At 46.8% G+C, this 25,511-nt stretch overlaps 2 protein-coding genes across 5 annotated transcripts in view; one reads left to right on the forward strand and one right to left on the reverse strand.

Annotated features, from left to right (window-relative positions):
• mon2 (Mon2 homolog, regulator of endosome-to-Golgi trafficking) overlaps nucleotides 1–25,511 on the reverse strand; it is a 215,939-nt gene that overhangs the window by 149,646 nt on the left and 40,782 nt on the right. The gene's annotated exons all lie outside the window — the stretch shown is intronic.
• On the forward strand, nucleotides 493–7,759 carry LOC126527258 (uncharacterized). 2 transcript variants are annotated; one of them, XM_050175015.3, is made up of 2 exons: nucleotides 493–902; nucleotides 5,555–7,759. In XM_050175015.3, the coding sequence occupies exons 1-2, from the start codon at nucleotides 821–823 to the stop codon at nucleotides 5,974–5,976; spliced, it is 504 nt and encodes a 167-aa protein (XP_050030972.1). In that variant the 5' UTR covers nucleotides 493–820; the 3' UTR covers nucleotides 5,977–7,759. The 2 variants fall into 2 exon arrangements, with proteins under 2 accessions (XP_050030972.1, XP_050030974.1); XM_050175017.3 differs by lacking the exon at nucleotides 493–902 and adding an exon at nucleotides 4,002–4,620.

Below are 25,511 nucleotides of genomic sequence, written 5' to 3' on the forward strand. Positions count from 1 at the left end.
AAATGCTTACGGATTTAATAAAGGTTATGTAATAGGTGGTACTGCGCGTAGCGTGCGAGAGCGTTTACCAGACGCAAGATGGAGAGATCATGAACGATTCTTACAGAAGTGCGACATACGTGGAACGCAAAGTGGCGTGCTGCACATGTCAAGAGCATTTTTCTGTCTTTACAAGGAAGTCCTGTCTACACCCACATAAGCAACCCATTCCCCCTCGGTGATTAAGATATCGCGAACTGCTTCTGTCCGCATCTACCTGGCTCTCCACTGGAAACCGCTCCGGCGGCGCGGCCGCGCGACAAGAGAGGTTGAACAGCAGCGCCAGCAAAACGCACGCCGCGCGTTCGCGGCGAGTCGGCGAACTAGCGACGCAGCGCGGCGCGCCGCAGGAGATTCCAGTGGGGCGCGCACGAGCAGACGACCTAGGGAACGCGCTCCTAGGGAGCGCAGCTCCCCATGGGAGGTCGTCGAGCAGACGTACACACGCAGCACACACAACACAGCGAGGAGAGCGCGAGAAGGAGGAGGGTCTCATGCGTGGACGAATCAGTCACCGATTGCGCATCGTTGAAACGATCGGCGCTCCGTAGGCTCACGCCAGTCGGTGCCCTTGCCACCCTCGCGGAAAGCCAAACGGACGACGCTCTCCCGCCCGGTGTTTATTCCGCGCCCTGTACGCGTCGGCTGATGGTCGCCGTCCCTCCGCGGCTCTCCGTTGAAGCGAGCAACTCTCACGACGCCGCTGCTACTGCTGGCTACCGATCGTCCTTACTCGCCCAGCCCGCCGCCGCTCCAGCACGGGCCTGAATCACCGGGAGACATGGGGCCCGTACACATTCTCGAACAGCCGCACCTGATCTGGGGACGGGAGATGCCTCTCGGAAGGACGCCCCTCTGCCAAGGTTCGTTACGTTTGTGGACTTTGATATCTCCTTTTTGTGTTTATTAATCGGCGAGAAGTCACCCCCCACCGTGCTCCGCGAACCTCACCTCCTTCCTATTTCATCCATTATCCCTCAACCTCCAACCCAGCGCGCGCAGACATTTTTGTTGTTGTTCGTTTCACGCAGAACACGTTGTTTATGACCGCCACTGGGGTTCATCGTGCTGTTTATACCGCGGTTTTTCTCGAAAACTCCGCGGACTTGTTTTTCCGAAGTCTGGGCCCGCGCGAAATCTCGTTTCATTAAAGTGCGGCGACTTCGAACAACCAACCGTTCTACTCTCCCGAAGGACCCCTCCCGGAATTTCTCGGCTCGCCTCGCGAGACCGTCGCGAACTTTGTTTTGCTGCTCCGAGGTTCGGGCCCGGGGAAGGGGGGGGGGGCGCAGCCGCGGTTCCGTGGTGTGTGTGTGTGTGTGTGTGTGTGTGTGTGTGTGTGTGTGTGTGTGTGTGTGTGTGTGTGTGTGTGTGTGTCGCAACATGTTGACGAAAAATTTCCGCGGTGCCCTCCCTCTCCTCCGTTCCGGGAGGGAGCCTTCGGTGCTGTTCCTAGTTAGCACTGGTTTCGACTGCGTCGTCGTTATCGTTCGACGCCTCACTTTAACTCGGACGCCGACCGGGAAACAGAAATACAAAGAAACGCTACGCAGGCGGGAAACTGCTTGTGTGTGTGCGCAGTGTGTGTCTGTGCGTGTGTTACTGCACATCGCACCGGATACACGCGCGCAAAGCGGGCAAGCAAGCGCACAGGGTCAATCCGTATTGGCGCGTGCGTTAGCGCAGTGACCCAAGACTGCGCAACGCTGCCGTCGACGCCAGGCTGTTGACAGTGCGCAGTTCGGCTCCGCCCACGACACGTGTGTGATTGCGTTATGGTCGGGAGGGTTCAAACGGGTGACGACGCGGATTGTCGTGCTTGCCTTTTTTTAATCGTCCGCGGCGAGCTGCCTTGCTAACCAAGCGACGATAATTTTGCCTCCCCTCTTTCCTTGCTGTTAAAATCGGCGGCGTTTAAGTTGCCTCTGCGAGAAGTTACACAGCGAATGCGCAACGACATAAGATGTCCTGCTAAACCGCAACGACAGTTAAAAAAAAAAAAAACGAGGGGGGGGGGGAGTGAGCTTGCTAGTTAGGAGCTTGAAAGCTCCCGCTCTGAAGTGGAATCCGGACGCGTTACGAATGCCAAGGTCTGCGACGGAATTGCGAAAGAAAGAAAGAGGCCTTGCGACACTGTAGCACAACGGCGGTCAATATGATAGCCCGTGGATTCTTTTCTTTTTTTCTTTATCGATTACGCGACTGCCCAACTGGACAGCTCACTCCGAGAAACCGGGAGGGGTGTTAGACACCGCGAATGCCGCGTAACCTCTCTTGCAGGGCGCTGTGACTCTTCGCTGAATCACTATCGACGGCTCACCGTAAAAACTTATTCACCACGGAGTCGAATCGATTCGGCGGCGCGGACCGCTCCTCTCTCTCTCTCTCTTTCTCGCTCGCTCTGTTTTTCTAGATGAGTCGACTGGACCGGGCGCTGAGGCGATTTGGGAGATTCCAGGGACAGATCTTGCGTCACGTCGCGGTTCTCGTTTGCGAAACGTTTCTTTCTTTCCCAGCGTGCCCACGAAGATGGGGAGGAGATATGAGAGCAGAGCCTATATGGTTTGCCAGCGCCATCTGTTTACCGCGAAAAAAAAAAAAAAAAAAAACCAACTCGTTTACCCAGGGCTTCAAATCGCACCTTCTTGCCACTGTGCTTGTTCGCGATCATTATACTAAGGGCGATTTTGTTTTCTTTCCCTACAGTCAAAACAATCAGTTTCAAACAAAGCGCTGCCGCAATAGGAAGGTGGGTTCCGACACTTGTTTACGACAAACTCCGGGCACGTCGAAGTTGCTTTTTATTTGTATTGCGCAATCTCTGGCCGACGCTTATTTTTTTAACTTCCCCATGAGAGAACGCCGGATTGCGCTTAGGACCAGCGCAAAAAAAAAAAAAAAAAAAAAAAACGTCCGACGCCGATCAATCCGAAGAATATCATTCGAGGCCGCTTACGCGGAGGCGGCGCGGCCCTACACGATGACGAAATGCTTTTGTTCGCCGCAGGCGCGCTCAGTGCATAAATAGCAGACGGGCGGCACCGCGCCGCGCGGCTTGTTTACAGTTTCGCCCCGTAACACGGCCGCGCACGAAAAGGAAGAACGCAGCGACGCAACGATTGTTCTTGCGTTTGCTTTTCGCGTTTCCGACAGGGCGCGCGGGCCCCTCTATGCTTGCGCAAGAACGCGTCAACGCCGCAATAATAAGATATTCGTCATCGGGCGCGCGCGTTCCGGTTGACACGTCACGCGAGCGCCGGTTCGGCGTATTTTACCACCGACCCACCGTCGCCGTTTTTCCCGGTACACGCGCCACGGCGCACACCTCGTCATCAACCAACCCGCTCGCTCCGACAAAACCACAAGCACGCGACCCGGGCCGGTTATTCACACTGTGAAAAAGACGAAGCAGCGCCCCCCCCCGCAAAACGTCGCAAAGGTTGGCGCGGGCGGGGTTGAAGAGAGGGACACACAAGAGGGGGACGTGAAGCGATGACCGATCAAAATAAACGAAGGTCGCCAGAGCGACGCGGAGGAGGAGGAGGGAAGGCTTCTTCTCGCGCACCCGCGTTGCGTCGTCTTGCCTAGGCGCCGGCACCGGACGTTATTTTGCGCCGGTCGCTCTTCCGAGAATCCGCGGCGCCGACACACGCAAGCCGAGGAGCACATGCTCGCGCAGAACGGCGGTAAAGGAGCGGCGCCGGCGGCGGCTTGTGTGTGTGACTCAATCGGTCGCGAACTTGCTCCGGCAGCCGCGCCTGCGGAAATCACGCGTCGATTTCGCCCGGTTTCGCGTCCGTGGCGCAACGAGGCGAAAGAGCGCGCCGAGAGGGATCGCCACGGGATGATGATGATGACGATGATCGGCCACCGCAGTGGCGGTGGTCCAATCGGGACTGGAGTCCCAGCAGGCAGCGGGAGTTACGAGTGGTGGCTTACAACGAGACAGCACGAGCTCGCCCCAAAACCGCACCCGTCATCAGCCCGCTATCCGGGGGAGGGGTACCAGGCAGGCGGGCGAGCGAGCTCGCGCGATTACGTCACGCGCTCTATTCGCACGACTAAGCACTTGCGCGGCTTGTGCGCTCGCAGGGAAGAAATGTCAGAGGCTGCGACGAACGTTCGAAACGCTGGGGTGACGTCATGCCAAGAAGGTTTCGCGCCCTCTTAGCGAAAGGGGAATGCAAACGCCAACGGAGAGGATGAAGGAGAGAGAAAGATTGCGATTAATAAGTTCGCGCACCGGAGTCCGTTATCGTCATAACGCGCGCGCGCGCCCACGCCTCGACACTGCGCATAGAAATAAAAAGGCGCCGGAGGTCAACGCTTCCGCACATCTGGGGTTCACACGATCGCTAGCGGTCCAGGACCTTTTTGCGTGGGGACGTCTTTCTCGGCAGTTGGGGGTGCGAGGTGAGGGACCGCACTCGCTCGGTGACGTCCGCCTCCCAAGCTGAAATTCCACATTGAACGCGTCCACGCGTGCCTTCGGAGCTGTTGCGGATTTGCGGATCGCCGACGCGCGAGGAGACCTTCGCCGAACACACGGGCGAGAACGGCCGGCGACGACACTGTTCATGGGTAGGCAAAAGCTCACAATTCTCGCCGCGATGTTATATATTCTTTTTTTTTTTAAACGGAAACCACCACGATGCAACGGTGCTTCCTGATTACATTTAACGAAAGAGAGAATCGAGCTATCGCGCCAGCAGTTCTTTCCGCAGGCACGCCGATATTGCACGGCAAGGCGCCAGGCGTAAGCAATGCAGCGACGGAGGCACTTCCCGTTCGCCGATAACGCAGGCGTTACACGCCCCGAGCTGCGTTGCGACGCGGTGATGTAATGGGAGTCTCTTCCAGCGGGAAGGGGAATTACCGCCCGACTGCCGGGAATCCGTGACGGCGGGCCGTTTCGGTTTCCTTTTTTCGCGCTATCGCATGACGCCATGTTGACCGCGCGCTGACGAGACGCCTTCTCTTCCTACCTACCCCCCCTCGCCCTTCTTTGTCTCTATATCCCGTCTGTCCTCGCTTCGTTTTGTCAGCGGCCTTTTACCTCAGACCACTCTCTCTTCCTCCCCCGTCTTCACGCATTGAACCGCGGGGGTTCGCCAACGCATCGGAACTTTCCCGAGTGATCTCGCAGCACTCGAGAACCGGAGTACGTAAACAAGTCCGTCCCCCATCCACCTCTTCACCCAGTACTGTTGCTTCACCAGCGCAAGCGCATTTTACTATTCGCGATAGCGTTACAAGGTAGCATTGACCGTTAGCATACCCTGTTATATCTTGCGCCTATAGTGCTCGATGACCCGATGCTAGCCAGATGACGTGGCAAGATTCTCCGTTGGTGATGGGCTCTCCTCCGCACCTTTTTGTGAAGGCGCCGGCTCCAGCCGATGGTATCACAGTCAATGCATCGGCTTCTTCCTTTGTACGCGCGCGACGACCGCGGAGTGCCGTTAAAAGCTTGGCTTTAAACGTGGCTTTTTTCTTCTTTTTTTTTTCTCTACAGCAGCCGAGTCTGACTTGTCGGACGACAGTCCCGTGGCAGCGCTGGACATGTCCCTGGCGGCGTCGCGACCCTCGCCGTCTCCGCCGCTGTCGCAGAGCCCGACGCCCTCGTCGTCCCTGCTGCTGGCGTCCAGCGCGGCGGCCGCCATGAGCGTGGCCAGCCTGACCGGCGCGCACCCCAAGAAGTCCCCGCAGCCCATCCCGGCCGAGTGCAAGGACGAGGCGTACTGGGAGCGCCGCAAGCGCAACAACGAGTCGGCCAAGCGCTCGCGCGAGCTGCGCCGCATCAAGGAGCAGCAGACGGCGCTGCGGGTGCTCTATCTGGAGCAGGAGAACCTGCAGCTGCGCACCGAGCTCACCATGCTGCGCAGCGAGGTGGACAAGCTGCGGCAGCTCCTCTTCGTCGGCAAGCACCCCAGCTGACGAGGAGGACCCCTCTGGCGAGCCTGCTGACCAGCGGGCAGCAGCAGAGCCGCCCCCGGTCAACCGATCTCTCGGGCAGCAGCAACGATGACAATGGCACGCGACGACGCGCTTCACGTGGACCGCCACTCATCATCAGCCTAGTCGACGGGAAGGGGGTCTTCCTCGCGTGTGGTGTCTCCTCCTTTTCCAAGTGCACGCGTTCTCCTGGACTGATACCGCTGGCAACGTGCAACACCAAGCCATCGCGGGAGGGGGGGGGGGGGGGGGGGGGCGCAAGCCTTTAGACAGTGCTGAAGACAGTTTCAAAAAGCGGCGGGAGCGACTTTAGTGCCCATTAGTCTAGCACAATTTCCCCTCGCCCGCTCTTCATCCTACTGTTTAAACGTCCGCGCCCCAGTATGTTCCGCCACCGGGAACCGCAGGGCCAAAGGCATTTGTTCCTCGGCTGCACCCCGATACGGCATTTTCGTTTGCTCGGAAGAGGCCCCGATTTTACATGTACTGTGCATGGGGAGGGGGTAGGCTACATTTGATCTCGACTTGCGGTAATAAACGACACGGCTGCATACGTGCAACTCTCAAGAAACCCGGGTGGCAGCGGCTTAACTTGAATTAAATTTATTTTCCTCGCTGCTGTCTGCTCAAGGCAACAGCAGCGGCTCAATCAATTCCGCTGTTGGACGAGCCAATATACGCTGCCATGATAACTTGCTCCACCTTTTTCTGGAAGCGCATAGCGGTAGCTGCCACGCAAAATGTAATATATTTTTCAAAGTAGGAACTTAGAGTAGACGGTGCACGTGAGCCCAACCCCTCCTTCCCCCCCTCCCGTTTACCCACTTCCCCATCGTCCCCTCATTTTTGTTTCTCACTTTTTTAATTTATTTAACTTATTCATAATACGATCGATGCAAGACAGGGCTATATATAGATGTATATATATATAGTTTTCCCCTCCTCCAAAGGCATCATCCCAAGTTCATGTAAAGAGAAGGCTTTAGCAAGGGAAGAGCAAAGCGCGTCTGCGATACCAACTTCGGACTGTGCCCGCATCGAACGGTTCTGCCAGACTCTACCAGTTTAGAGATATAGACCGTGGTGATGACTGTGCGGACTCGTCGGTGACCGACGGACAGATGGACTGACCTGCACGGCGCAGAGATTACTGAGCAACGAATCTGTGATCCACGACCAGTCCAGCATTGTTGTTATTTTGCCTTTCTATTTGTCGCATTAATTCTCTTGCTTTTGCAATTGTATAACTTATGATGAAAGAGTGAACAATTGCCGGCATTGTGATAAGAGAGAGAGTGAATGACTGCCCGGCTTGCAGCTCCCTTCATGTTTCTCTACTTTTTTTTGTGTTCCAGTTTGCGTTTGTTTTTTACCGCTGACGAGACTGTTACGTTTTTTTTATTTAGGTAAATGAGGATAGAGATGTGATGACAGAGCCGCTTTTTATTATACTGTTAACTTCATGTTGCATTTTTTGTGAAGCTGTTGAAGCTAGCACACTGGTGTGAGGCTCGTAGTAAAGCTAAGAGGATAAAATATGCAGAAAGGCTTCTTCTCGGTGAGCATTGACGAAGCGGCCTGCATCCACGAATGACCAAAGAGTACCGCCTAACCTTATGGGGTTCCTCCCATCATGGCCTTTCAGCGATGGCGGGTTCTCATGAGGTTTTCGTGCACACTGTTATGCACATGCAAAATGACATGTCAGCTAGAAAATGCGCTGGAACAGACTGTAAATAAACGGCAAAATGTTTTCTGTTTACAAGTTGTGTATGTCACTTCCTACCCTAAAATGCAAGTTTACCTCCCTCAGAGCAACAAGGCGTACAGCCATGAAGTGCTACAGACTCCAAGAAGGTTACAGGGCATGGAATCTGCAAAAAAACTAAATTTCTCCCCATGGCTTCGGCAATATGACCTGGAATTCATGGTTACAATCTGCACCAGTAAGAGTGGTCAATACATAGGTCAATGATTCAGCAGACTGGGTGCCAGGCCTGCACGGATGCAGACTTTTCCAGCAACCTTGCCCTACTCACTTTAGACGATTTAGAGTGCAATTTGAACCATCAGCCATGTTCCAGGATGGTGTGAATACCTGTTATGTCACATCTCTAGCTTCCAGCTTCATTTTGAAGCAAGCTCAATACAGTTCTGCTACTAGAAAGACTCGCGGAGCTACTCGCAAAGCCTACAGTTAGACACATTTTCCGGAGAGTAAACTTGGTTCTCATCAAGATGGCTACAATGAACGAGCCTCTTTCTCATAGCTCGTGTGTTGCTTTTAGACATTAAGCCCCAACAACTGACCTTGAGTTTTCAGGCAACGCGCTATGCATGTAAAAAAAACAAGTACCTCTTTGTAAACAACGAAACGACGTCAAGGCGAGCTGACCCCAGAGACACCGTATCTAATCTGTATGGCTTTGGACAGCAAACTGGCAGCACTAACCCTTTGAGCGATGTGCCCGAGATAGTATCGCGGGTAAGTGGCTATGCACACAACCTCATGTGGCAAGTGAAATTCCCCATTTCTCACTAAGTGTTCACTTGCCGCAACTCCTGGCTCGATTAATCTTCACGAGGTGCAGTAGATTAGCAGCACCACCTGTTTAGAGAAGTGATCTACGCTCAAATTTAACTGCAGACAGAGGCCACTAGTGGAAAAGGATTTCACACTGCAGGCAAATCAACCCAGCTTCATGCCAGTGACAAGAAGTTATTGCATGACAAAGGAGTGAAACTTGTGAGACACTTTTTACATCAGACAACTTACCACGTGGCAACTTGCAATTTAGTGCAGTCTATGCAGAATTTTCTGGCTGGGGATAAGTTCACCCACGGGTAAAACATTTTGTGTGAGTAGTCCCAGGTAACATACGTGCACCGAGATGGACTTTCCTACCCCATAAATTTTTTTCAAGGTGTCAACAACAATGGCTCTTTTCAATTGCTGGTTTTTCCGGTTTTTCCGCTAAACGTTCTTACGAAAATTCACTAGCAGTCTGTGGCACTAGAAGTTCATTGCAAGGAAGAAATGGCGGTTTATAGCTTGCCAAGTTGCTATGCTAGTTTATCATTTTTGACAACCACCACCACAGTGAGCTGTGAACGAGGCGACATACTCTATCAAGCTTGATCGATCCATGTGTTTCATGATATATCAGCCACCCGGCCTGGCTCACACTTGCAGGACCAGCAAAAAAGACACCCTTATTTGCGCATTGCGTAGGTTCATTTGAAAACTACGCTTCCTTCTGGCAAATGACTAGCCTTGCCATCCCACATTCCATATTCTATACCACCAGTTTTCCCAATTCAATGAAACTGCAGTGAAAGTTCCCCATTTTTCCCAAGAATTTTCCAGAGCTGACTAATTCCTTGTAAACTCCAGGTTTTCCCAGACGGCAGACACCCTCTTTCTTGCTCTGGCACATTCTTCCTTCTCCGGTTTCCCACGTGGCAGATTGGCACAATAACAATGGGATTCTGAGCAATGCGAAGATTGAGCAACTTCGGGGGCACTCCCAATTCAGATGATGACAAAAGCGTCCTGAACATGGTTTCTAGTGGTTTTGTCAGCGTTGAGGGTGACACCACAGCCAGGAAAACACGCTTTCAAGCAACATCAATAATTTTCAGGTTAGAAACCTCTGCGTTAAGGTTCGCTAGTTTAACTCAACGAATTACCACCTGCTGTGATGGCAAAGTGGCAATGGCATTCCGTTACTGAGACCGAGGGCACAGGATTGATTCCCAACCACGGCAGCCACATTCCGATGAAGGTGAAATGCAAGAAAACTTTTGTACCCAGCACTGACTGCATGTTAAAGAGTACTGACGCACATTTTCGAAGCGGTAAAAGCTCTATCACATGCTTCTCGCACGTAAAAGGATGACAGTTGGCAAATCAGAAGGGCGGGAAAAAGCATAAGATATTTGAACTTGATACTAAAGTTGGTATCCACATGCCAGACCCGGCGTCATCGACACTGGCGTGACGTCATGGCACGGAATGAAACTCGCAGGCATCGTCAAACAACAAGGTTAAACATGACGACGTTCATCATAAAAAAATTTAACACTAGTGCTGCACACGTTCCCTATAGCTGCGCTCGCATTGTGGCAGCAACAGCAGTTGCAAGAATAGAGTGATTTAATGTACCTTGATATCATGATGCATACAACAAACTGGGTACCAAAATAGTTTCTTAGAAGCAGATATTAAAGTATGTTATTTATAGATCTGACACTTGCCAGCATCTTTTTTTTTATTTTTTTTACTGTTTGGGAAATTTGGACCTCCAGTTAACGCAAAACACTACAACTAAAAAAGTAGTCGGTCCTCTTTTAAAGAACTTAACGAGGTTAAACTTAATCCAGAGCTCTTTACTAGGGCATCTCTAATGGCCAATGTGTTGCTTTGAGACACGAAGCCCTGTCAATAAATCAATCAACAAATTATCTTTTCATGTGGTGTATGGTATCATTGCTCAAGTGAAATGCATGTTTGACACATAAAGAAGGGTTAATTAGTCTAATTGAAAGTACAGCGAGCAATAACTGGGAAGTGTAAACAAACAAACAAACAAAAAAGACTTGCATACGAAAAGTGTTTTGCGGTAGGTATCCAAGTGCTTAAAATGCAACGAAAACTTTGAAAAAAGCTGTGGTGGCACAATATAAAATAAATGCTTAAACTTGTGCACATCCCCTTTTCACTCATGACAGTGGATTCAAGGACCTGCATTTACAGGGGGTAAGCAAAAGTTGTTGGGCCAACTAAGAAGGAAATTATATAGGGCAATGAAACTTGCAAGTCATTCGACTTGCCCTTTCTGAAGTTTAATGCACCTATTCCACAGTTTACACTAAGTCGTTAGGTCATCTGCAAAAATGTTGACCTCCATTTACCGAAGCACTCGTTTGAAGTAGCGACTTCATCAAACTTGTATTTAATAAAGTACTCCTTCGTATTCACTTCCCGATTACAAAACACAATGCCATGGGATGGAGGGAGGCCTTTCGATAAGGTTGACGACATAGAACACCTTCAAGATAACCCCCCCGTATTAGAAATCTTCACTGCAGCAGGCACATTATCGTAAAAGGTTACAGGACTTTCTTGGTACATCCCTTTTCTCTTCGTTTTTATAGCGCTGCCTTTTATTTACAGCAATATGTATGAGTAGTCCATATTCACAGTACCATAGCTATGAAGAGTGACAATGGTTAAGGGTGAACAAGAAGAAAATAAACTGAAAGGCTCGATTTCTGATAACCATAACCATATAGAGCAAACAGACAATGAAAGCAAGGAAAACATAGGAGTAATTAGTGGGGGTTGAAATTGAAATATAGAAAATAACGATTCATGATGGTCTTGAAAGTTACAGGTGCCCTTATTTCTGAAAAGAAATATGCAGCCTTCATTTTTCTGGCTTATTTTCAAGATGCAACTTCCTTTGGTTGCGGAGTACTGCACAGCCACCATAACAAAGATTGGTGTTTACTTTGGTTATCAGGGCAATGTAATCATTTCTTTTAAACAGTCATCAGCTGGCTGTGCAAACTACGACTAATTTGCTAAGAACAATACTTCAAGGTAATACTTTATTGCTCCAGTCATATAGTAATGTTAGCATTCAAGTATTTGGTCGCACGCTTGATTGAAAGCTTCAGATAGCATAACAGACCAAAAATCTGAATTAGTGTAAATATGCTGGATATGCTCTATGACACAGCAACTAATCTGGACAAGATATGGCAAGCTGCTTGTTTAATTAACATGTGAATGGGGTGGGGGGCTTGTGCTGCTGAAGGTATATGTGAACTTGACACTGACACAAGAAGGTCAGACCATAATATTGTTACGGGGATGTTGCGAGTATTGGAAGACTATATTTACAATTAATATACAGGCTGAGTCAGAGTAGTTAAGATGACTGGCCACCAACTACACGTAGAAGCCAGCGTCTCCGATCTTCTTCGTCCTCTCTCTTCTTTCATCCTTTCGTAACAATATTCAACCTAAACACAGGCTATGATAGGCACTTGTCCCTTAGTGATGCTTTTCTACAATTATAATTATCTGTTTGAATTCTTTTATGCAATTTAAAATAGTCTGCAAGTCAATAGATTTTTAAAAGCTGATTTTTCATAGCACAGCTCCACAAGTTCTGAGAACAAGTAGTAAACATTTTCTGTCAGATCACTGAAAAACTAGCATATCATATAAAATGACATTCTTAACAATTAAAAACATGTTGCATGAAATATGGAAGTTTGACAGGTTCAGAACTTTTCAGGACACCCATATGTGGTTTGAGCAACAAGGCCAAGTGAAAAGTTATACCACTCTCAAGAACATGGCAAAGTGCAAACACTTTCGACGAAACATAGAATGCGACACTGCCATGAAGAGTGCCACGAAAAAAAACAATGGCAAATTCTGTCCAACACGACAGACGACAGCACTCGCGCGTCGCAGTTGCGCTAACATTTTGCAAATGCACTGCTTCGACAAGTGCGTGAAAAGTTCACAACACAGAGGCGTTTCGAGGAACTAAAACCACCATGGTGTTAAAGGTTGACGGGGGCACCTAAGAAAACGTTTTCCGAGAATTCACATGACGCACGTCAAACATTGATACACGACTGGAAAGTAATTCTTGTAAAGGTCGGTGACGCATCAACAATAAAACCTAATGCGTCATTTAGGAGGGGTGTGAGATCACGGCCTTTGGGCGATAACCATGGATCCACGTTCTTCAAGAAAACGAAGTATGTCGATAACTCAAAAGCAAAATAGGAAGGCATGCCCATTAGTAAAGCACATAGCTCTCCCTCTAGGAAAACAAGTCTTTTTAATTTGTGTAATAATAACATATAACACAAACTGTGCATAAAAGGCCACACGGACATGGCTCGCATATGTGCCAGATATGTGCATATGTGCCAGAATCTGCTGGGACGCAGATACAACGCCAAAGCTAAAATGACTGGAGCATTTCTAAGAATGCTGCTTGCAAGGACGTAAGCAGGGCAGTTGTTTTTTAAAAGATACTTGACAATGATTAGCGATGCCTGCTACATTGGTTAGCTGTGAAAATTCTGTTGAGAAGTGCCACACATCATCACAAAAGAAAAAAAAAAAAGGCAAATGACAAACGTACACTAACCACCCGCTGCACTTCAAAGGTTCAACTAATGGCGCAAGAAACTACCAAACGAAAAAGCTTCAAAGCATAGGTGAAATAGAGCGTAGAGGGAAAAACATATTCTAATATTGACCTCACAAGGACTAAAAAGAAAAAAAGGAAAGGTGCTATGCTCAATGTCGTTCTGATAATGTCAACATTCCTTGCACGTTAGCACGTGCTTCCTGGAAAGCTGGATGTAATGTCTTCCAGAAATAACGAGATTGGAATGACGATAACCGAGCCCCACACCAGGAAGTGCATGAGCACTATGTTGCAGCTCCAAGGATAGCAGACTGTTATGCCAACTGGCCTATCACCAACCAAACACGACAAACAGCTGGACAGTGATAATGAAAGTTGGTATACTGTTTCTGTGGATACAAGATGAAGAAGAAGAGGTCACCGAGGGCAGGGCAACAACAGGCCAACAAGGCACAGAGACTGATGCCACTGATAATTATGTTGAGGCCACAAAGCCAAGAAAGAACCAAAAAGGATTGGAGGACAAAGTATAGGAGGATATATACAATACACCTTATGGCAAAACATTGCAGACAACGAGACAGGTGAAAAATAGACAGGAAGATTTTGGTGTTTTCATCCCTCTCGTTGTTGGCACTCTTTCACGATAATGTATGTAGACCAACTAGCCCAGCTCAGAACCTTTATACTATGCAGAGTGTCCCAGCTAACTTTAGCCAGAGTTTAGATATGCCGATGCACTGTAAGGCAACGCGGCCAAATGCATGTTGCTGACTATTGTATGGAATAAGTCACACTCTCTTTTGTATTCTCCTTAATTGCATAATTAGTCAAGATTAATTAGCAAACTTCGAAAGCAACAAAGTTAGGCGAAAGATTCCAATTGGAAAGTTGTAGAGCACTTTGCAAAACATTCGATTAGACAGTTTATAACTTTTTATCTATTAGGCATTAGTGTTTGTTCACTTACTGCAAATGCCCGCAAAATAAGAAAAAAGAAGTACCACGTAGCACACCCGCTTGCGCGTCATAATTGCAGCGCTCCCAACGTTTCTCATATAAACAAACATAGCATCTAGCAGGGTGTGCTGCCGCTTAGAAGGTGAAAGGGCAGTGACGCAGACGTTGGCTATGCGATTTATGCCATTGACGTGCTTCCCTCGCGGCGGTTCATGATAGCGATGAACAGGCGCGGCAGCAGCACACCCGACTAAATGCTACGTTCGTTTGTGGACGGAACGTTTGGGAGCGCTGCAATCACTGCGCGCAAGCGGCCATGTCATGTGGTATTTCTTTTGGTATTTCGTGGGCATCTGCAGTAAGTGGAAAAACACTAATGCCTAATAGATAGAAAGTTAGAAACTCTAATCAGACGTTTTGCAAAGCACTCTACAACTTTCAAATTGGAATTTTTTGCCTGACTTGCTTCCGAAGTTGGTTAATTAATCTTGACTAATTATGCAATTAAGCAGAACAATAATATAGTGCGAGTTACTTTATACAATAGTCAGCAACATACATTTGGTCGCATCATCTTAGAGTGCATCAGCATATTTTTAAACTCTGGCTAAAGTTAGCTGGGACACCCTGTATACATATAGTATACATCAAAAAGTAATCCCATATAAACATGGCAGACAGATCACAGCAAAAGTGGTAAATAAACTTAATAAGGGCATTTAAGGTGCAAAATTTTTTAATCAAACTCAATATAATTTGCAATAAAAACAAATGAATATCTAATCAAGTACACAAATATTTCCTATTTCTAAACAAAACAAAACAAATAGAGCATCAAATCTGTTAAAGGCTTATTTGTGCTATTTGATGCATATTCATGGGACATCAGGTCCTCTGAGAAGATTGTAATTTGGAAACAACTGAATGTGATCATACCTGGTGCACCATGACAATGACAGTAACAAAACAAAGGAACGGCACATCACCACATGCATGCATGTGAATGTTATGGTCGCTGAAAGAGCCAAGCGTAATATACTATTGTGTCGTACATCTTTTGTAGGGGAGATGCACCTTACAGATATATTTTCCTTAATAATCAAGGTACTAAAGTGACACTTACGCACAGAATACACTTTGTTCTCCTATTTCTGAATATAATTTTCAGTTTTCAGTATCATGACCGGTTATATTTGTGTGCGCCCTGAAAGCGGCAAAAGTATAGGGTCTCTTGAGCAAGGTTTGGGCTTTATATTAGGTCTAGGAGAGCATTATAATATAGCTACTATTGTTACTTATAAATAATTGCAAGTAAGATGAAAAAAGAATTGCTTTCCTATGCCTTCTTAAACGTATCTCTAACCGACGAGTGCGACTCAAAGAAGAAAGCCTTCCCCGCCTCGTGCAGTCATTTGTCATATGTCATATTACCTATGTTGCTGCGTGCCTCAACTATCCATACCGTCCATCTAACTATCCATCCTTTCCATACCGGGCTGAGCAAAACAAGCTCGACACCCTCATACGAGGGGTCTACAAGCAAGCACTTGGCCTCCCGCATTACACCAGCACTGAACTGTTCAACCAACTGGGAGTTCACAACACCCTTGCCAAACTCATTGAAGCCCAACAACGCTCTCAGTTTGAACGGCTCACCCTTACTGAAACGAGACGCTTTATTCTATCCACGCTTGGCTTCACCTATAATCAGCAACAGGGCCCCAAACAACCGATCCCGACTGACATCCGTAGCTGGATCTACACAGACCCTATCCCTAGAAACATACACCCTGAATATAACAGGGCCCGGCGCCAAGCTCGGGCCGGAGCTATCATAAAAGCCATTGCTCACGTACCTGGCGTCACATTTGTTGATGCAGTCCAATATTCCCATGGCACACGATTTGTGGCCGTCGCCACATGTGATGGAGTCCTACACCACGCCTCCAGCGTCACTATTCCCACTGCCGAGACGGCTGAAGAAGTGGCCATCACCCTGGCCACTCTAGATCCCGATTTGTCACACCATCGTGTGTGACTCTCGCTCAGCCGTCACTAACTTCAGCAAAGGCCGTATTTCTCCCCAAGCTCTTCGCATCCTCTGCCAGGTACCACACTCTAAAGACAGCATGATTTCCCTGACATGGATCCCGGCCCAAGCGGGCCCTGTGCACCCACACCTCCCCAATCTCAACAAGGTCCCCCACTCCATTACGCGAGGCCTAGTCAACTGCGCCGGAGTCACTGGAGACGAGTTGGACACCAGGGACAATCTGACCACTTATAACGATCTCGTTAAGGCCTTTTATCTCAGTTGCCGAACCTTCCCCCCACTTCACTGGAAGTTCAGCCGGGCACAGGCTACCACCCTGCGTCTGCTACACACAAACACGTACCCTTCACCCGCCCGCCTCCACCTTATATTCCCAGACGTTTACACTACCCCCAACTGCCGGTGCTGTGGCATTCACCTGGCTATGCTGCTTCTGCATATGCTGTGGGAATGCCCAGATGAGTACACACATTAATACCACAACCCTCTCGTCGAGGTTGCATGAGGCTCTGCGGAGCTTCGCCCTCGACGACGAAACCTGGGCGACCCAGCACGCCCGTGAGGCGGTGGCGAGGCAAGCTCTCGACGTTCCCTCATGGGAGGCATAGGCTCGGCCATCGTAAAGTGCTGGTTCTACAATAAGTTGATCCGCCCCCCCCCCTTTAGCTTTATTATTTCAAGAAAAAAATGTTTAACTTGCACTATACTTATCAGAAGCATTCATGGCTAGCTTCCTGAATTTAGGATGACCAAAATGTGCATGCAAAATTTGGCCGAGATTAAGTTGCATCAAGTATAATGATTCTTGTGCACAAGTAGTAAAAACAGCATTAAATTGAAAAAGAAAAGAAGAGGAAAACAAAGTTGAAAGTTTCTAAACATGCTTAGTGCAATTGCAGATGACAAATTTGCATGGAATTTGGCCAGAATATAGACCAGTCTTTCCATAAGAAGTGTAAAACTTCAATATTCCCTTGCTGCGTAGGTGGTACCCTCAGAACCCATGTGAGCTTCCCCCTCCATCCGGGCTTCCTTTGCTACTGCGCAACAACAAGATAAGCTTCAGCTGTGTGTGTTCAAAATGTTCTTTTCATTTCTTTTGTGGTCTTCTCTGTTCTCTCTGGTTGTTCAGAGCGATCGGCTCGCAGAGTTGGAAGGCCGCAAAACTCCTGCAGAACCTCCTCAAAGCCTTTGTGGCCTTTGTTGAACCACATTACTGGCCTAGAAGTGGCACTCTCCACAATAGTGCATGAATGAAACTTTGTTTCAGGACACATAACCAAATCTTGCCGTTGAGACTCGGCCACAATTGGAGGTCTGCCCTGAATACAACAGTTTTTTGCTTGTCAGCATCTAATCTGTAGGAAGGCTTTCCCACTGAGCAGTGGTCAAAAGTGGGTAATAAATCAGTGCCATCTCAGGCAGTGTTAATGCTCGCTTGTTGTTACACCAGGAAGGCTAACCATCTGGACTAAACTTGTGGTTGCAAGCCTCATCAACAGTCCATAAATGGAACAATGAAGCCCCTGCAGCCACCGTGCCTGGATTAGAACTGTTTTTCTTTTTGTCTTTTGGTTAGAGAAATGCCTTAATTTTTTTACACATGGAAACAGAATATTGAAGCATAATTTTGCAATCAAAATCTGAAAGATTATTTTTGAAAACAAAAGTACAATTTTTCAACCAATGTCTTCCCTTAAAGGAATTCAAACATGATGAGATATCAGTCGAATAACATAGTGTTTTGCTTAAATTAGGACCGTGAATTTCTAGGCTCGTTAGAGGGGCCTTGAAACACATTTCCAACTAATAGAATGACATCACTATTAAATTATGTCACCTTGCGAATCTCCTGCTGCAAGAATTTCTCTAGTCCTTCAAGTACAAGCAAAGCTAGACGTAGTTACCGGACCAATGAGCAGCTTTCTCTCCCCTCTCATTTTAACTAGCACGCTGGAAGCTACACAGGGGCGTCGACAAGTGGGCACAAGGGAGCAATGTCCCACTGGCCTCGCCAAAAGTTTGAACATTTCAAGGGCGAGACAGCTTGTGGTGGCACCTGCAGCGACCACTGTGTGAGTGCTATGCTTTTCATCTCGAAAGCCATGAGCAGCAGATGCAGCAACGTGCTACTGTTGCGTATAGACCAGCAATGCAAAGACGAAACAGTTTTTCAGTCTTTATCTGTGAGTGGGTGTCTCAGGCGTCAACTCTATAGGCAATGGCATAAGGTCGAGTGCTCTGTGTGTCTTCATTCTTTCTGCTGCCGGTGTTTTATTTGGGCTTTAACTCCCTTAAGATACCGCCTCAATAGCTAGTTCTGATAAAGACCGTAGTTCAGTTTATTTATTATGTTCAAAAAGTTTCAGGGCCCCTTTAAAGGGCCCCTCATCAGGCCACACATAAAATTTCGGTTATACGCTGGAAGTTGTTACGTGCCTTCTAGGGAGCTTTCTAGCGACAATCTTTCAAACTGTTTTGTTAATAGCCAAGATAGAAATATTTCAGTGCCGTGAACCTATGATTTCAGAAGGCGAGCGTCACTGCCAACATAACACACTGTACTTGCCCCGTCTAGCCTCCGCAAGCGAAATTTTTCCCTGCGTTCTCCCATACCAGAGCTCGAGGATCGCATGATGCATACGTCACAGGCCGCGCCTTTCTTTCTTCTTCTTCTTCTTTTTTTTATTTTTTTATTATGAGTGACGTCAAGGCATATACATGTACGCAGGCGCACTTGCGCATATACGTCGCCTCTTCCCTGAGAGTATGGCGCCCGCAAAGAGGAGGGCAGGCGGCATTTGGTTAAAAATTTCAGCTCCTTGGTGCTGAGCCGTGCTCCCGCAAGGGCTGCAGAAGATAGTGCTTTCCTTTCTCACGACGAACCACTTCTCAGCTCCTTCTGCGGCCCATAGCGATGTAACATTTAGCAGACACGATCGTTAGCACGCATGGTATACACTGCACTTGTCAGCTCAAAATGGCCAGACCTGGTGAGGGGCCTTGTTTAAGTATAGGCAGGCTTGTTTAAAGTAAAAACTATTGTGCAAAAGTGAACCCGCTCGTGCATTTGCTCAGTAATCTGCGCGTCCGTACAACAACCCCGGCTCTCATGGCATGCGGTAGACTAATTCACAACTCTCCCCTTGATTATGCCTTCCTCCCTGTAAAATGCAATCACTGCTGCTGTGCCTTACAGTGTTGAAACAAACAAATATTCAACAAATTAGCATGACGATTTCTCAAATCAAATATGGATCCAATAGCAAAAGCTACACAACCTGTATTCGAAATCTGAAATATTCACACATCCCTAAAAACACCCCATATCATAAACACCCAGCAGCTTTGCAAGACTCCTGGGAGGCTCCTCCAAGTAAGCCAACCAGAATCAACCAATGCAGCAGGAGACTATGGTGCCATAAGCCTACAGCGACCAGATGTTCAATTTCAGGAAGGATAGCTGTTTGGTTTATTCCAATCATCCTTTTCATTTCTGCTAAAATATTGGCCCCCCCTCGTTTCTTCTTTTTATTTATATATAGTTGTTGTTGTTTGTTTTTTTTTTTTTTGTTTGCAGAAATACTTGAAGCAGCATGACTCTCTCTAGTACAATTTGAGGCTGCAATGTGTTACCCTTCTGAATCCAACAGTGTCCTATAGGATAAAGGATACACTGCATCAGTTCTCTCTTCTTTTTCTTTCTTTCTTTTTTCTTCTTTAAGGAGGGAACCGTGTTTATACTAGGAAGAGCCATTAAAACATTAAAAGAAATAGTGAGAGTGCTTTCTACTCATCCCTGAAACTCTGCATTGTGCAGTGACTGCTGTCACATTGTAGTGGCCCCAAAAACACATGCTGCAACAAACAGCCAGTGGTGATCTGAAGATAACAAAATGGGCTGACTTATTGAACACTAAGAAGAAATGCTTCTCCTCTAAAAAACAGCATGCAAGTGTCACACCAACAGACGATCTTGACATACAGCTTCTGCCGAGGCAACAAATGTCATGCTAGTAGAGTTCAGAGCTGAAGTATGTGTAACATGTAGCGCAACACACGGTGTAGTGAGCGAAGAAGCAGGTGCGCAGGCAAAGACAAGGACTAAACTAAAAACAATTTATTGAGTGAACCTGTGGCCAAAAAGCAAGCAACATTAAAAGGCTACGATAGTGGCAAGCACAGTCCGTGATATTTGAATTGCAACACAAGCCCCAGCCATCAACTAGCCACTATTCAACATAGTGCAGAAAGTTTTTGATAAACCGCCATTTGAAAGCCCAGTAAAAGTTCATGAAGATGGAAGCATTGTACTGAAGACGGATAGCACAACAGCGCAAGCTTGGGAACATGCAGGCAAATCTATGCACACAGACAACTCATGTTTTGAAATGTAGAATGATACGAATGAGCGTGAGTGGCGATAAGAAAGATAAAGTAAGCACATCATGCAACATGGCGACTGCTGAAGAAGGGAAGTAAACATTGTCAATGCTACAACAAATATAAAATTTAATTTGTTGTCAGTACCAGGGAAAGATCGCATCAATCAACCCCCCTAAACACATTCATTCTTCCTCGCACCCTCAAGATTGCACAAAATTAATGAAGTGAAGATGCGCAGTAATGCATGACTGATAGCAATTAGGAGATGGTCATGTTACCAGACATTTTTCATAAATGCAGCAACAGCCATTGTTCAAATTAACACAAACAATTTTCATCCCGGCAGTTCGCCCTGAACGAGCATACAATGGATCAAGTAACAGCTCCTGCCACATCAATACCGCCATAGTCCAGGCCAAGTAAGTTTTCCTGCAACTTACATGACAGCGCGAAAAAATAAGGGAAGGGCATCGTTCCTTCCTCATTTTTCCCACTGTTACACAAGTTGCAATGAACCAACTAGCCCCATTCTGTAAGTTTCCTTTTTTTGAGTGGAATTAACTCAGGCTGCTCATTGGTCAGTGTTCATGATCACCACTAGAATAACTCAGCCACTTGAATAACTCGCGCTGCTCTCTGCTTGTCAGTAATCATGCTCAGAGCTAGGATGGTGTGTGACTGCCTTCAACACTCTGACTTTCATTCTTCATCAGTGAAAGCAATCTCAGCAAAAGCTTTCACGGTGATCTTTTTTGTGACAGTACAAGAATGTTGCCTCTTGTGTTGCCGTACAAAGAACATTTTCTGTTCCGCTGTTGAGCATGCACTCAAGGGTTCAATTTACAGCTGCCACGGCCACATTTAAATGGAGGCAAAATGCAAATATGCTCGTATGCTTAGATTTTGGTGTGCCTTGAAGAAACCCGGGTGGTGGTCAAAATTAATCTGGATCCCGTTGCCACGGAATCTCTCACAGCTCCAGCGCTCATTCTGGGAAGTTAGGCCACACGAATGAATCAATTCAATCAATACTTCCTGCCCCTCTCAGTCTTTACGTTGGTTTCCAGGAACCAGGAAAACAAACAATAATGCATCATTCTATTATTTCAGACAAAATCAAATATCTCATGTGCACTGAAGTATCGGAGTATTTTCAATTTCAAAGTAAAAGCGTGAGTTATTACCAGACGCACTAGTAAGTGCACTGAGAATGAAACGAAGTGACTGTCAGTTTGAGTTATTGCATCTCGTAAGTAGACGCACAATGTCAAACAGACCCAACTATGGTCTTTAACACAACAGCAATAATGCCATATGCTACCGGAGCTGGAAATACTGCTGCTGTCGGCACCAAAGCTGCCTTTCCAATTGATCCTCGTTAAATCATTTGTAACACTTGCATCAAACACAGGCAAACGGAAAGGTTCCTTACTGTTACTCTTCACCACAACATCTCGAAGTCGAAAGTTAATAATACACGAGTCTGCTGCCTTCACTGTATATACTAGCCATTGCCAAGGCTCCCATCCACAATTAAACCACAACTTCCCAAAGCAAATTATAGCCCACATTACCATGACAATACCAGAAGACATGTTGAACACATGCATAAAATGCTTGTTGGGTTCTGGTGGTCAAGGTTTTTCTTTCTTTCCTTTCTTTTTTCTTCCCACGCAAGGTTTGGAACACAAAACACAGAACAGGAAAGAAATAAAACAGTTGTTAGTTCACACTCCTGCCTGTGTTTTGTGTTCCAAACCAGCAAGGTAAGAAAACTAAGAATGTAAAACCAAGTAGCCCAAGTCGCAGCTTTTTTAGCACGTTTTCTTGTGCTACAATTTGATTGTGACAAAATCTGCCAAGAAGTTAATATCCCAACTAAATTTTTCATAAATAACTGAAAGCATCCGTTGCCTAAAGGCCCTCCATATATCATGCTTAATGGGAAATTGCGCACACTTATGGCACATAGGGGCATACAGTTGCTCTGGTGTCGAAATAGATTCCGGTTCAAAAGAGCCACAACTTATTTCAGCACATGATTAAACATGCACAGCTTACTGGCAAGATAAACCAGGTAATCTTTCAAGCCTGTAGCTTGAAAGTGTAACTAGACTACGCTTTTTGGCCATATGAAGCTTTCCAAATACGGACATCACCTCTGTTTGCAAAAATGCAAGGTTTGCAAACTTGGAGATGGTTGACTTCATCATGGCACACTTACAATAGAGAGTACCACACCACACAGCAGGAAGTGCATAACACCTCACTTTTCTTTGGTAGATTGTGTCAACCTACTCTAAGCATGCAGTTGACAGCTTCAGCACCCAGTGATTGGCCAGCGCCAGGTCATGCTGCCAGGTCACGGGCAGTATTCATGCAACAATGCATTTTAGGACGAAATAGAACACTGCTCAGAACGAAAGCAATGATTACACTCTGTGTACCGACCTACTGGGACATACATGCAGTTATGTTCAAAAGTGTACTTGCTAACACTCTTTGAGTTCACGGCGACTGCTAAAGCGCCAAAGCGGTTGGAAAATGACAGTGCTTAAACAGGACAACAGCAAGAATGACAGCACGATGCACTGCCATCCTGTCATGACAATGCGCTGTCGTCCTATCATGACACTGCACTGTTGTCCTGTTGGGGCAATGTGCTGTTATCCTGTTGGACCCAAGTGCTGTCATCCTCGCAGGACAATGGAAGTCCAGAAACGACAATGTACTGTCATCCATCATACTGTTATGGCAATCTGTTGTCATTCAGTTAAGGACAATGGACGCTCAACCTGTTATGACAATGCACTGTTGTTCTGTCAGGATACAATGATGTAATCCTGTGAGGTAGTGTGCTTTCATCCTGTTGGAACAATGTACTGCTATCATTACAGGGCAGTGGAAGTCCTGATATGACAACATATTATCGTTCAGCATCCTGTCATGACAGTACATTGTCACCGTTTCTGGACAATGAGCAGTCATCTGTTATGATATTGCGCTAATGTCCTGTAAGGTAATTCACTCTTGTCTTCTCGGTCCTGCTATTGTTCCACTTAGTGCTGCCCTCTTTGCAACTGCTGGCATCAAATGGCTGGAATACATACCATTTGTATGCCATAGCAATGCTGCTAGGCAGCAGTTCTATGCCACTTGCACAGTTCTTAGGCATACCACCTATGGCGCAAGCTAGATTGCATGCTGTAGCCCGGTACAGGCTATCACACGCAAGAAGATTTACTGAAAGGTGTTTCCCCATCAACATGCATGGTAGGGACATGCAAGAGAAATGAAAACGTGATGGCATCATATCTCTGTGATGCATTTTCTATGCTATTTGTAAAGAAAGCAGGGATAATGCAAATTACAGGATGCATCGTCTCAAGGCCTGCTCCCGTGACTAAGCATAAGAAGGAAAATCTGCTTCGTACCATTTGTTGTTGTGTTTCAGATACATTCTCTTGCCTTCGCATTGCATGTAAACTGAAACCCCAAAATTCACAGCAGCTGCTGCTGCTGCTGCAGTACAGAATTGCATGAGTTAGCTGAAAGCATGTGTACTCTGGAGCTGTCCTAGACAGTTTAGATTGGGGCTTGCATTGCCAAATGGATACAGGAGCTCACTGGTCCAAGCGTTTTGGCTACCAAAATCCTCACCCCAACTCCCAACTGAAATTCCATCACAAGCATAGTTTCTCTGCTACACTGCATTCCACTGTAGCTTGACAAACGGGGAAAGCTACGAGGCGCAGCGAACAGCCCCACTCACGATACAGTTCATGCAAATTTGTCTCTTAAAGAGCGGGGATCTATGAGCAGGAGCAACTTCTTCCACTGATTATTCTTAATAAATCAATATTTCACTTCGCTTCACATCTAGCACCATCTATGGTTTGAAATGCAAACTGTGGGATCAGAGCACATATGTGAGGTGTGGCCCTATTTTGAAATTAATGTTATCAGACTCTATTTTTTGGCTGCTATGCCAATGGCTATGAAAATTCAAATGACCTTGCATGATGTAGCGTGTAACATGTCATGCCCTGCAATAGAATCGCAAAGTCAACTATGTAAGTTGTTTCAGAATGTCCTGACCAGATCACTTTGCTAATAATTTTCATGGTTTGCCAAGTTAATGCAAGCGCCACATGGTACACTACAAGCCTGTGCAGATGGCTTGAAATGAAAAGCCCTATGGACTAATTCAAGAAAGTACTGAAGGGATGTCATCATGAACTTTGTTAGCTTGGCCATTTTCTAACTGTAACAACTAACCTACATTATTATGGATGATTTTTAAGTCTCAACATGGTTGTAAGATTTATGTTAGCATATTTTACAAGTGTGCTAACTTGATCTCACTGGGCAACATATTGATGAAGCAAACGTATGGCTGAAGCAAAGGGTGAGATAATGGCCACAGCCACTAGGCTTGTCCTTGTTACCTTTCTGTTGTGTCTATTACTGCTTTGTGCCTAAGCAAACTATCAAATAATAAGTATATTACTGTCCTGAAAATTACCCTCTGTGTTTGACTATTCTGTTTTCCCTCTTTATACGCCACCAATCTTGCATACTTCCTTTACTAACTACATCCTTTCTTACCTCTGCAATGGCCACTGCAACATGCTAACAAAACGTGCTTATCGGTTTCTACACGCCACGCATGACTAGTCATTATCGCCAAATTTTCTCCTTTGACTCCGCATTCTCAGACCAGAGTCTCTGGCTTCAAATAGTAAGGCACCGCCGTTGAAACTGCCGTAAAGCTTCTTTTCCAATTTCATTCTTTGCTGTTCAATAATGCAATTCCATAGCTGGGTTTCTCTGACAGCTGCAAAACTATGACAGCCAAAGGTAGGGGGTCACCTATTGACCAAACTAAAGCCTGTCTGTAACAAGCATAGTCCACAGATGAAACAAGCAGACTA

The sequence above is a fragment of the Dermacentor andersoni genome, chromosome 9, assembly GCF_023375885.2.
Source record: "Dermacentor andersoni chromosome 9, qqDerAnde1_hic_scaffold, whole genome shotgun sequence".
Taxonomy (NCBI): domain Eukaryota; kingdom Metazoa; phylum Arthropoda; class Arachnida; order Ixodida; family Ixodidae; genus Dermacentor; species Dermacentor andersoni.

Excerpts from the sequence above, each read along its gene's own strand:
- LOC126527258 (XM_050175015.3), top strand. The coding sequence starts at position 821 with ATGGGGCCCGTACACATTCTCGAACAGCCGCACCTGATCTGGGGACGG. Across the intron at positions 903-5,554 it reads AAGGACGCCCCTCTGCCAAG|CAGCCGAGTCTGACTTGTCG; the intron begins GTTCGTTACGTT and ends TTTTCTCTACAG.